Source organism: Panthera uncia (assembly GCF_023721935.1).
Source record: "Panthera uncia isolate 11264 chromosome A1 unlocalized genomic scaffold, Puncia_PCG_1.0 HiC_scaffold_17, whole genome shotgun sequence".
Taxonomy (NCBI): Eukaryota; Metazoa; Chordata; class Mammalia; order Carnivora; family Felidae; genus Panthera; species Panthera uncia.
In genome coordinates this window covers 151,630,888-151,641,574 of record NW_026057577.1, presented here as the reverse complement: position 1 = coordinate 151,641,574, position 10,687 = coordinate 151,630,888, and the positions used below count along the sequence as shown (strand labels likewise).

At 63.7% G+C, this 10,687-nt stretch overlaps 1 protein-coding gene across 1 annotated transcript in view; it reads right to left on the bottom strand.

Annotated features, from left to right (window-relative positions):
• Positions 1-3,166: 3,166 nt before the first annotated feature.
• SLC6A3 (solute carrier family 6 member 3) overlaps positions 3,167-10,687 on the bottom strand; it is a gene marked incomplete at its 5' end in the record, with an annotated part of 29,957 nt that continues 22,436 nt past the window's right edge. Inside the window, 4 exons of the mRNA XM_049648308.1 lie at positions 3,167-4,402; positions 7,823-7,894; positions 9,043-9,210; positions 10,404-10,504. Of these exons, the coding sequence (XP_049504265.1) occupies positions 4,379-4,402; positions 7,823-7,894; positions 9,043-9,210; positions 10,404-10,504 (365 nt within the window). The remainder of the gene's footprint in view (positions 4,403-7,822; positions 7,895-9,042; positions 9,211-10,403; positions 10,505-10,687) is intronic.

Genomic DNA, 10,687 nt, shown 5'->3' with positions numbered 1-10,687 from the left:
TTCGGAAGGGGGGCACCCTCAGGAGAAAGCGAGGGGGAGGGGTGGCCAAGAACAGGTCTGGTTTCAGGTGCAGTGGAGCCCGGCCCGACCCTCGGGGGGCCCGGAGCACACTTCTGCCTCAGGTGGGGTGCCCGGCTCGTGCACACCCGGCTCAGCCGGGGCTTGGCAACCGGCCACTCCCGGGCGGGCCTTGAATGCCAGGCATCTCTGGGCGAGGCAGTCCCTGGGGTGCTCCGGACCTAAACTGCTAGGCTGCAGCCCGGGCAGGTGGGGAACGGTCACACCTGGTGGCGGAAGAAATACCGCACGTGGGGTGGGGCCCCGGAGCACCCAAAACTGGGCTTGCGACGGTACGTTCAACTTTGTAGGCCGTGCAAACGCTTTCGCGAGTAGATGTGTTCATTTGCTTTCCTGCCCGAAATGCACGGGGGCTCCCTGCCCCTGCCTGCTCACTGGCACGGGGCGGGGGGCAGACTTCTCAAATTTTGCCGGTAGGGCAGGTGACGGGCGGTGTCACACACCGCTGGTCTGCCTCGCACATCCTCGTTTCTTTAACAAGCCTGAGTACCTTTCCGTAGGCACATCGGCCACGGGGACACGCGTCCTCTGCTCTGCACCCGCCCGTCTCCCTACTGGGTTTTCGTGACGTTGTAACTCACACCTTACGCACATACTTGTGTACGTTTGGTTTTCATCCGGGGCTCCTGGCTCACAGCTCCCAAAACCTCTTGGAGTTTCCTGAGAGAAGAGTCATGGGAGCATCTTGTGTTACAGCATTTGGTCCCTGGTCCCCGGCTCCTGAATCACTTGCAGCCACCAGGGCGAAGTGTGTGTCTTACCCGCAGCCCTTTTCCAGCCCCGCTGGGCTTCCTCGACGAGGGCACTGTGGGAAACCCCGCAGAAGCACTGGTTGCCAGAGGAACCCCCTGAATTGAGGGTTGGAAGGTTCAGCCCCACCCCTGGTTTCTGGGGGAGCCTCGGCTGGGGCTGGATCAGCGGCCAGTGGCCCGTGACTCAGTCCGCCACGGTGCGCGGTGAAGCCTCCCACGACCCAGAAGGACGGGGTCCAGGGGGCATCCCGGCTGGCGGACCGGGCCGCTCCGTGCAGCACCGTGCTGGGCCCAGATCCCAGAAATCCTTTGGCTGGGGACGTCGCCCTGTGTATGTCTGCCTCTGGCTGTTGACCTGTCACCTTTGACACCCTTGGTAACAAACCAGTGCTCTTTGGTTTTCTGAGATCTGTGAGCCACTCGAGCAAATGCATTGAACCCGAAGAGGGGGCTGTGGGAGCCTCTGACTTGTGGCCGTTCGGGCAGAAGCGCGGGTGCCGGCCCGCACTCGTGACTCACCCAGAGCGGAAGCGGACGTCTTGCGGGACCGAGCCCTGAGCCTGTGGGATCTGGCGGATTGTGTCAGGAGTAGCCGAACCCCCAGGCAGCCCGCCGGGGTCACACAGAACTGCCCGACGTGGGGAAAACCCCCGCGTGTCAGAACTGGACTGAGAGTCAACACTGACCACTGACCAACAACGTCCCGCTTTTATTGACTTGTAGGAGTTCTTTATATATTCGAGGGATAAGCCCCTCGTCGCCTCCATACGGGGCTCAGCTCTGGGAAGCCCACGGCTGTCTGTCCACGGACTGCCTAGGCGGGACCCCAGCCCGGACACTTGGGGCCAGGACACCAGCGAAACTCCCGTCATAACCCAAGGGCTGTGGAGACCGGGTCTCTCGGCAGTCTGGGGAGGCGCGGCTCTGGGAAGGCAGCTCCTGGCACCGTCCAGAAAGGCACTGCACGCGCTTGGCTTTCTGGAGGATCTCTGCTGATTGCTGCAGACCGGGCGTGAGAGCGCGTGGACGTGCACACGCGTGCTCGCGTGTGATGTGTGCAGCGTGCGTGGTGCGTGTGTCCACGTACACGTGCCGTGGGGGGGCATGTACGAAGAGGGCAGCCCACGTGTCTGCATATTCACGTATGTGGCATGTGCAGCACGCACAGCGTGTGTACGCGCGTGTCCCTGTGTGTCCAGGGACGTAGACAACCTGGCCTCCAGGAGTTTCGGACGTCCTTCCCACCCCAAGACCTCTGGCCCCACCGCTCTCCCAGGTATGTGACGCCCAGAGGCCTCCCCGTGGGGGACCGTGGCCACCGGCACCCTGGGGAGGGTACAGCAGGAACGGAACAGGCCAGGGTCCTGCCTGAGCTGCCGGAGGCCACGGACACTGAGTCAGAGTGGACCTTGCCGGCTCCCGAGGCACCTTGGTGACCTAGCATAACCACGCTAGGGCCCACGTGGCTCGTCATCCCCTTGGGGCAGGTCTTCTGTCCCACCGGGGCCCGTTGTGATGGCTCGTCTTCACCCTCGACCTCCAGAGGCCGGCAGAGGTGGAGACACCTGGGGGCCCGGGAAGGTGGGCTGCAGCCAAGCAGCAGACAGGACCCCGGGGAAGCAGCGCAGGAAGCTCCGGATGGTCGAGGCCTGGGTCAGCAGCACGTGGCTGGGGCCGGGGAACTGGCAGGAAGACTCTCTGTGCGTGTCCCACGGCCCCTGAAGGAAGCCAGGTGTTCTTTGGGGAGGGCGATCTGGGGCAAGCATGGTCACATGGGTGGGGGCAGGAGGGCCCTGATGTGGGTGTGCCTGCGGGATCCGCCGGCCGGGGGCAGGGCTGGGGGCCTTGTAGGAGTGACCGGTGTCCTGGGAGGTGGGTCACAGCCTGGCGGGAGGGCCCAGCTGAGGGGCAGAGCTGACTGGCGTCTAGAGGGACCCCTCTGGCCACAGACTGGACGAGAGATTCTCAGGGACCAAGGGCAGGGAGCCACACAGGACTCTGGTGTCCTGTCCCCAGAAGAAGGGCTTGGGTTGGGGGTGTGGTGGTCTGACCGCAGGGCTGGAGTCTGGACAGGTGTGGAGCCTGCAGGGGAGCGGACGAGCGCATGAGGGCTCCGGAGAGTCAGGCCAGGGTGGGGCTGAGCCAGTGGGCACCGGGGACACCTGTAGGTGTGGGCGGGGGGCTCGGGTTAAGGCCTGCTCCCCAGAGGCCCAGCTGTGCTCCCTGTGGGTGAGGGAGGAGCTGGGTTAGAAGAACCGAGTCAGGAGTGAGAGCCTCGGGCACCAGGTGGGTGAGGCCACAGCTCCAGCCAAGAAAAGGTAGCCACAGAGCTACGGTGATTTTTCCCACATGGATTTATTGTTGGTGATGCGTCACACAAGATGCCGACCACGGACACAGACAGACAGATGCGACACCCGTTATCTATGCAGAGTACTCAGCTCCTCAGAAGGAGGTAGACCCGGTTCCTGTTGGCCACGACCCCCGACAGTCCACGAGCTGGTTTCCCTGCGCGGGGAGCTCCTCGGCCCCGGGCACCAGGGTCCCCTCGCTGGGCCACCACGCGGCAGGGTTCTGACTTCTGCAGCTGCTTCCCTCCAGGCGACGCGGGCCGCAGTCTGCACCGGCGTGGCTGATATTCCTTAACCGACAACTGGAACGTTGGCAAGCAGATGTTCAGAAACCAACCCTGCGTTCTGAGAACTGGCTTTGATTCACAGGGAAAAAGGATTTAAAACAGCCATTCCCTAACGTAAACGGTGTTGTTACTGATGCGACGTGTGCCTGCGAGAAATCAAGTCCCGGGGGGCTTCCACTCCAGGGCCCAGGTCTCCAGGCCGCCTGCCACGGGCACGCTGTGTGGTCAGGGCCCACCAGGTGGACACGCGCTCCACGCGTGAGGAGCACGCCTTCTCCCACGGCCGGGGGTCCACGTGAGGTGGCCACGGCTGACTGGGGTTCACTCGGACCCCCCGGAGTTTTATTTCTCTTGGCTAGAAGGAAATACAGAGCATCTGCGCTGCACACGCCAGGGCCCTTGGGGGGCCGTGAGCGACTGGGTGGGTGGCGTGGAGACATGTGGTGGCCCCCAGTTTGTTGCCTTGTGCGGTTTCCCTGCTGTGCCTTCTGCACAATGAGGTGAAATATGACAACGGGCTTTCTTAATTTGAGCCCAAACGGAACACCCAGGAAGTTACAAGCACTGGGCTCTTGGCATCCACAATTACCACTTTTCTCCTCAACACACGGGCGACAGCAGGACCCGCGCTGCAGGGCGGCCGGGGAGGGGAGCTGGCGGGGCACACACGGAACGCGGACGGACGGACGGACGTCTTCTACCTGCGGGGACGGCACAGATCTACGGCAAGTGATCACAGCGACACAGCACGGACGGCCAGTCCCGTCCTGGCGGCAAGGAAGGGGCGCAGGGGGTCAGGGCTGAGCCTCTGCGTGGTGCGGTCCCGGGAATGCAGAAGGGGGACCCTCCGAGCAGCCGTCTCTCCCGAAGCCCGGCTTCCCGCGGCGGGGCCCCCCGGCCTCTGCGTCCTCTACACCAGGAGCCAGTGGCGCAGCTAGAAAGGAAACGGCCTCTTCAGGAGCAGAGCGGGGAGCCACTTGGGTAAAGGCGGCTCCTGGGCTGCGGGCCCCGCTCGGGCCGAGAGACCTGCCAGCAGAGCGCCCGGCCGCCACGCAGCACGCCCAGCCGGGCACGCTGGCCTGGGGCGCCACGGGCCGGACGCCCAGGGTAAGCTTCTAGGAACACGCCTCGCGTGAACAGCCTTCCACGTAATGTAAATATACGTGCATAAACCACACGTGAATACTTACACGCCGAGCCTCAGAGAGACAGGTAAACAAACCCGTTGGCGAGGAGCGGCCGGAGAGCAGGGCTGCGGTGGGGGGGCCGGGGCGGGGCCCCCGGGGCGTGTGTCACGCCAGCCGCCGGGCGGACAACGCCGGCTGGCCGACCGGCGATGCCCCGGGCGCCCCGGGGCCGCCTCTGATCCCCGTCCCCGTGGACGGCCGCGCCCTGCGCTTCCGTTGTGTCTGCTCGGCCCCGGAGGAGTCGGGGGCAGGCCCCACTTTCCGCTCCGGGAGGCCAAGACCGACAAGAGTGGTATTTAGTCCTCTGCAAATGTCACCACCTGCTATTATGCAGCTGTTACTTCGGCCTATTTTTGAGCACAAGCCGTTCGATCGCTAAATGGCAAGAACCGTAGGTTTTAAACGCTTCGAGACGAGAACATGCAGGCTCGTTCCTGACGCGGCCGCACCAGGGGCGGGAAGACGCGGAGTCTCCCGCGGGTGGGGCAGGGGGACCCGCAGGGCGCGTCCGCAGTCCTGGCCGGGACACACACTGCCCGCCGGGGTCCCCGGGGGCCAGAGCAGGGCCGTGTAGGGCAGGCAGGTGGAAGGGGCTGGAGCCCTAGAGCTCCACGGGGACGCCCCACTTCGGACCAGTCCGCTTTTCAGGGACACGGAAGTATCTATCGATGTGCGGGGACCACACGGTGCAGAGGTCAAGCGAGAGACCAAAGTGGTGGGGACCATGTTCGCTTCAGGGGTGGGGGGAGGGGCGGGGCAGGTGCACGCGTTTCTCAGCGCGGCGTCTGTGTGGCAGTTCGCGGGGCCTTGTTACTTAGACAAATAAATCTAACAGGAGGAGCTGTGTGTGCACGAACGAGAAGAGGGCGCTGTACGTCCTCGTGCCTGCGTCGCAGAGTTTACGGAACTTCTGAGGGAGCCGAGACCCGGAGGACCGGGCGAGTGTCACAACCGGAGCCCCGAGGGGAACAGAGGCAACGGGCAAGGGTGGAAGGTGTGGGCTGCAAAGTTCCCAGAACCGGCAACACCCACCGGTCCACCGACCCCGGACACGCACGATGTCTTGTGCAAAGGGAGCCGCCGAGCGCAGCCTCAAAATGCCAGAAGGCGGCAGCTGTCCACCGAGAACTGTGTGCGCACGGAAGCGGTCTCCTGAGTAAGGGCAGAATCAAGTTCACAGACACACGAGAGTCGGGAAGCTTGTCGGGAGCCCTCCTTAAAGGCAAGTCTGAAGGATTGTTTCTTCAAGCAAGAAAACGATCCTCAGAGGGGCGATGCATATGCCAAAACGTCGGGAGGAAAAATAAACAGCCAACATGCACGTAAACCCAAGAGAGCATTTCCATACAACACAGCAATAATTGTGATAATAACTGTCTAATCTGTGGGTTAAAAAAAAGACAGAAATCGGACGCTAATCACATAATAAGTCCTTGTAATATTAAGGATGGGGGTACTTTATATATTTAAAGTGAGATACGTATGTATGATTTCAAAAGTAACTATTAAAGGAATAAAGTGTAATTATGTAAGTAAAGTATATGAGTATGTAAGTTCCAAACAGAAAAAAGGGGAAAAAGGTGAAAAAGAGCAAATCCTCCAAAAAGCGATCCATAAAAAGGTAATAAAGGAAAAAAGAAACATTAAAAATGCAGCAAAGAGTTAAAAAGATCATGGAATCAAGCCTAAATACATTAATAATCACAACAAATGTAAATGGACAAACCTCTCTGTCAGAGCAAAAAATTCCAGGTGTACCCCAGGTTTGCAAAAGAGGCCTACATTTTGAGACGATCGCAAAGTTGAAAGTTAAAAGATTACACAAGAGGGGCGCCTGGGTGGCTCAGGTCACGATCTCACGGTTCGCGGGTTCGAGCCCCACATCGGGCTCTGTGCTGACAGCTCGGAGCCTGGAGCCTGCTTCACATTCTGTGCCTCCTTCTCTCTCTCTGCACCTCCCTGCTTGTGCTCTCTCTCTCTCTCTCTCTCAAAAATAAACATTAAAAAAATTTTAAAGGATTACACAAGATATTTCTGGGAGACTCAGGAGAAACCTGGTGCAGCTACACTCATCTCAGCCCCCGAGAACTTTAGCAGCAAAAGCACCACAAGGGAGAGAAGACGTGTGAAGTCCCGGGGGAGATGTGGCCGTCCTAAATGTGTCTTTACCTCAGAAGCAGCCTTAGGATATAAAGCAAAAATCTGTTGGAGCTACAGGGGGAACGTGGACAGGTACGCTCCCCAGGTGGCATATTCTAGTGTTTCCCAGTGCTCTGGGCGAGCCAAGCCGAAGGCGAAGGCAGAGCGGGTCCAAGACGGACCGCAGCGACCACAGCCTAGCGGGGCGGACGGAAGGGGGAGCGCGTCAGCGGCTAGAGGGCACGTTCATCTCAGGATGCGCTAGCGTCTGCCAAGGGTCAGGGGCTCAGCCGCACACAGGCCCGCACTCGCTTCCAGGAACAGGGTCGCAGACGTCTGAGCGAAATGCGACTGCTTCACACACGGACCGCAGGCAGATCAAGGAGACATCCCTGCACATCTGGGGACTTGAAGGCACCTCGCGGGGTGGAGGAGTCACAATGAAAATTAAAATACCCTTAGCACTAAGTGATCGGGAAAACACCAGGTTAAACGTGGTGGAGGGCTTTGTTAGGGAAGAGGGCTTGGAGATGGAGGGCCCAGGGTCTCACTTGAGAAACTCGCCAAAGTTAAATGGAAGAAATCCAAGGACGGGACAGACCCAGTTCTGCCGCGGGCCCCGTGGGACCCGGCTCCTCCCACCCCGGGCGCCCTCCTGCCTCTCTGCAGCCCCCCCCACAACCCGAAGCAGCCTGAGTGACCCCCTCAGGTCAGGCTCCAGACCTCCCGGTCTCTGGCCTCCTGCCCCCCAAGGGCAAGGGCGGGCAAGGCTCTGAGCTGTTTCAGACCGTCTCCCTCCCTGGTCCCTGGTGGGGCAGCCCCCTCCCTCACGCGGGAGGCTCCCTCCCGGGGCCCGCGCCCCACGTGCGACCCCTCTGCTCCCTCTTTCTGCCCCCTTGCCGCCCCGCCCGGTACAGGGGTGCTCGGGGGGCAGGCCCGGCACCGCACGGCCCACTCCCAGTGTTTGCTCAGGGAATGAACGTGGCCTCGTGGCTCAGGGAGGCCCGAGACGGAGGGGGGGCACTCACCCTGAACTGGCGCACCTCCCCGCTGTCCACCAGCTCGCGCTCCTGCTCGGGTGTGATGGCGTACGCCAGTTTCTAGAAGGGAAGGGGAGGCGTGGGCACAGGCGTGCGCTCGGTGAAGTGCACAGGCCCCTTGGACACGCCGTGAGGCTGGGGCTGACGGCCTGGCCTCCCCAGACCCTGGAGCAGAGTCCAGCCCGTGTGAAAGGGCAGGTTTCTGTCTCGACACCAAGCTGGCCGTGGGTTCCGGGTGAGTGAATGGCACACCCTCCCCCTGGGAGTCTCTGGGCCGGGGACCTTCCATGGCCGCCACAGCCCACCTGCCTCACCTACTGAGATGTTATGTGGTTTGTGTTCGGAGTCTGGCCCCTGGAGCTGCAGCCCTGCCTGCTCCAGGCTGAGAGAGGGCCCCAGGCTGGGCCCCGCAGGCAGTGAGGGGTCCCCCTGCGTCATGCCAGCCTGCTTTGCCTGGGGCTCCGGTGACCCTGGGGCTCCCTCTGTCCCTCCCTCCCAAGAGGCTCCGGGGAATCCCAGGGACCTGGGGCCGTGCCTGCCCCAGACCCGGCCCGACTGGCCGGGCCTGCTCATTCCAGCCTGTGGGGGAGCCGTGTGGCCCCAGCAGGGTCCCCGGACTGGCCAGGGCGCAGCAACGGGGCTCGGCTGCCCGCTCTCCCCAGGAAAGTGTGTGGGACGCAGGCACAGAGCGGCCTCGGAGCGACCTTTCGGGCTGTTCCTTCCAAGGAGGCCTGGGTCCTTTGTTGCTTCCAGGAATCCCGGGCCAGGAGATAAAGTGGTGGCTGGTCCCCCGCCCCCTCCTTTACAGGTGGAGGAGCGTGTGTGTGATGGGGGGACCCCAGGGCAACCCCCACCACACAGACTGGGCGCCGATTCCAGCCCCAGGCCCTGACCGCTGCCTTCCCACCTTCACCAGGCTCTGTGGAGCACGAGTGTGCACAGACAGGTACACACACGTGTGTGCACGGGAGGGCACGTGAGACACGCGCACCCACGGACACGCACATAGACAGCCGCGATTCCTCCTGCACCTGCCTTCTCCATTGTGGCCCCGCCCCTTCCACGCCTCCTGGAGGTCAGAAGTCGTGGGGGTGCACAAGCAGGAGCAGGGCTGGAGGTGGGGGGTGGGGGGGGTGGACGCCCACAGGGCTGGGTGGTCTCCCGGCGGGGGCGGGGCGGGACAGGGTGGGGCCCGTGTGGACACGCACCTCCCGCAGGGAGCCGGGCAGACTGCAGAGCTTGTAGGCCGCGTAGACGGGCACCATACACATGGAGGACGAGGCGATGGCCCAGCCCAGGGCATTGGCCCACTTGGGGAAGGCGTAGGCTCCGTAGTGCGGGGGCCTGAAGGTCACGACGCTCACCACGACCACAAACTAAAAGTGAGGGCAGAGCTCAGGCTGCGGCTCTCGGCTGGCAGACCAGGTGGCCCGGGAGCGAGGGTTTCACGGGGAGGGTCTCCCGGGCAAGGCGGCTCTGGGGTCCGGGCGCCGCAGACCGCGCCCCTCAGAGGGTGGGGGCGCTCACGTGCCGCTCCGCGAGGGGGGGGTGGGGTGGGGGTTGCGCGCCCCCTCACCCCTGGTGGCCGTGCCTGGCGCACGCCGTCCGTGTCACCGTGTCCAGGAGACCCCCCCCCCACCCCCCCGCGCACCGCGCCCCGGCCACCTCAGCTCTCGGAGCGCCGCCGCGAGGGTCTGGAGGCAGGCGCTGGCCCGGGCCGTCGGCGGCTTCGGGGTGTCTGGGTGCAGCTCGGGGAGAAACCCTGTCCGTGCTGGCGACCGGGCTCCCGCTTCCTCCCGTCTCCCTGCCTCTCCGGCTCTGGCTCTGGCTTAGTCTCTCTGTCTCTGTCTCTCTGTCTCCGTCTCTCTCTGTCTCCGTCTCTCACTAGCCACAGGCTGGCCCAGGATGGCGCGTCTGAACCGCCAGCAGCTGCAGACACGCAGCCGGGGACCGCCGGGCCGGGCGGAGGGCCAAGGGGTCAGGATGCTCGTCCCGGTGAGCAGCTCAGACCTAGACCTCCCTCGAACGGCCTCCTGGGGTCACCTGTCCAGGCGCTCTGGGCCACCGGGCCTCGGTCCGCGACTGCTCTGCTCTGCTGTTGAGGAAGCAGCCGGGGACGATCCCTGCTGAACCCGTGTGGCCCTGTGCTAATCAAACAGGCGGCCCCGGGCCTGATGACACAAGCCAGGCAGCTCCCAGACGTGCCAGTGGTGCCCGGGGAGAGTCCCGAGGGGGGCGCTCGCGACAGAGCCCGAGTCACTCCCGTCCTCGGCATTAGAGCCCCTGTGCCGCACCCCACCCCCGAGGTGCAGATTCACCGGCCTCTCTGGCCTCGCCCCCGCGGCAGAGGTGAGATGCACGGGGACCCGGTGCTGAGGCTTCTCAGTGCGGCCGGAGGGGGAGCGGGGATGCCGTCAGGAGGCCACAGAGGATTTTCGGGGCCAGGCCGCCCTTCTGGCTAAGGCCAGCGTGCAGGCCCCACCCCGGCCTCCCATCATCGGGGAAAGCCCAGGCGTGTGCGGCCCCGGAGAGACCCGGACCGAGCCGTGTGCGCACGCGGGGCGCTTACCAGGAGGAAGCAGGGGCTCACGAACTTCCAGCACAGCCTCCAGTACAGGCTGGGCCGCCGCCCGGTCATCTGCTGGATGTCGTCGCTGAACTGCCGCACGCCTGGGCCGGAGGGAGCCAAGCAGGCTGGTCAGGACACACCCCCCGCCCCTCTGCTGGGGTGCTCCCCTCCCCGCCCCTTCCCCCCTGGGCCTGTGCTGGGGTGCTCCCCCCGCCCCTCCCCCCTGGGCCTGTGCTGGGGTGCTCCCCCCCACCCCTCACCCCCTGGGCCTGTGCTGGGGTGCT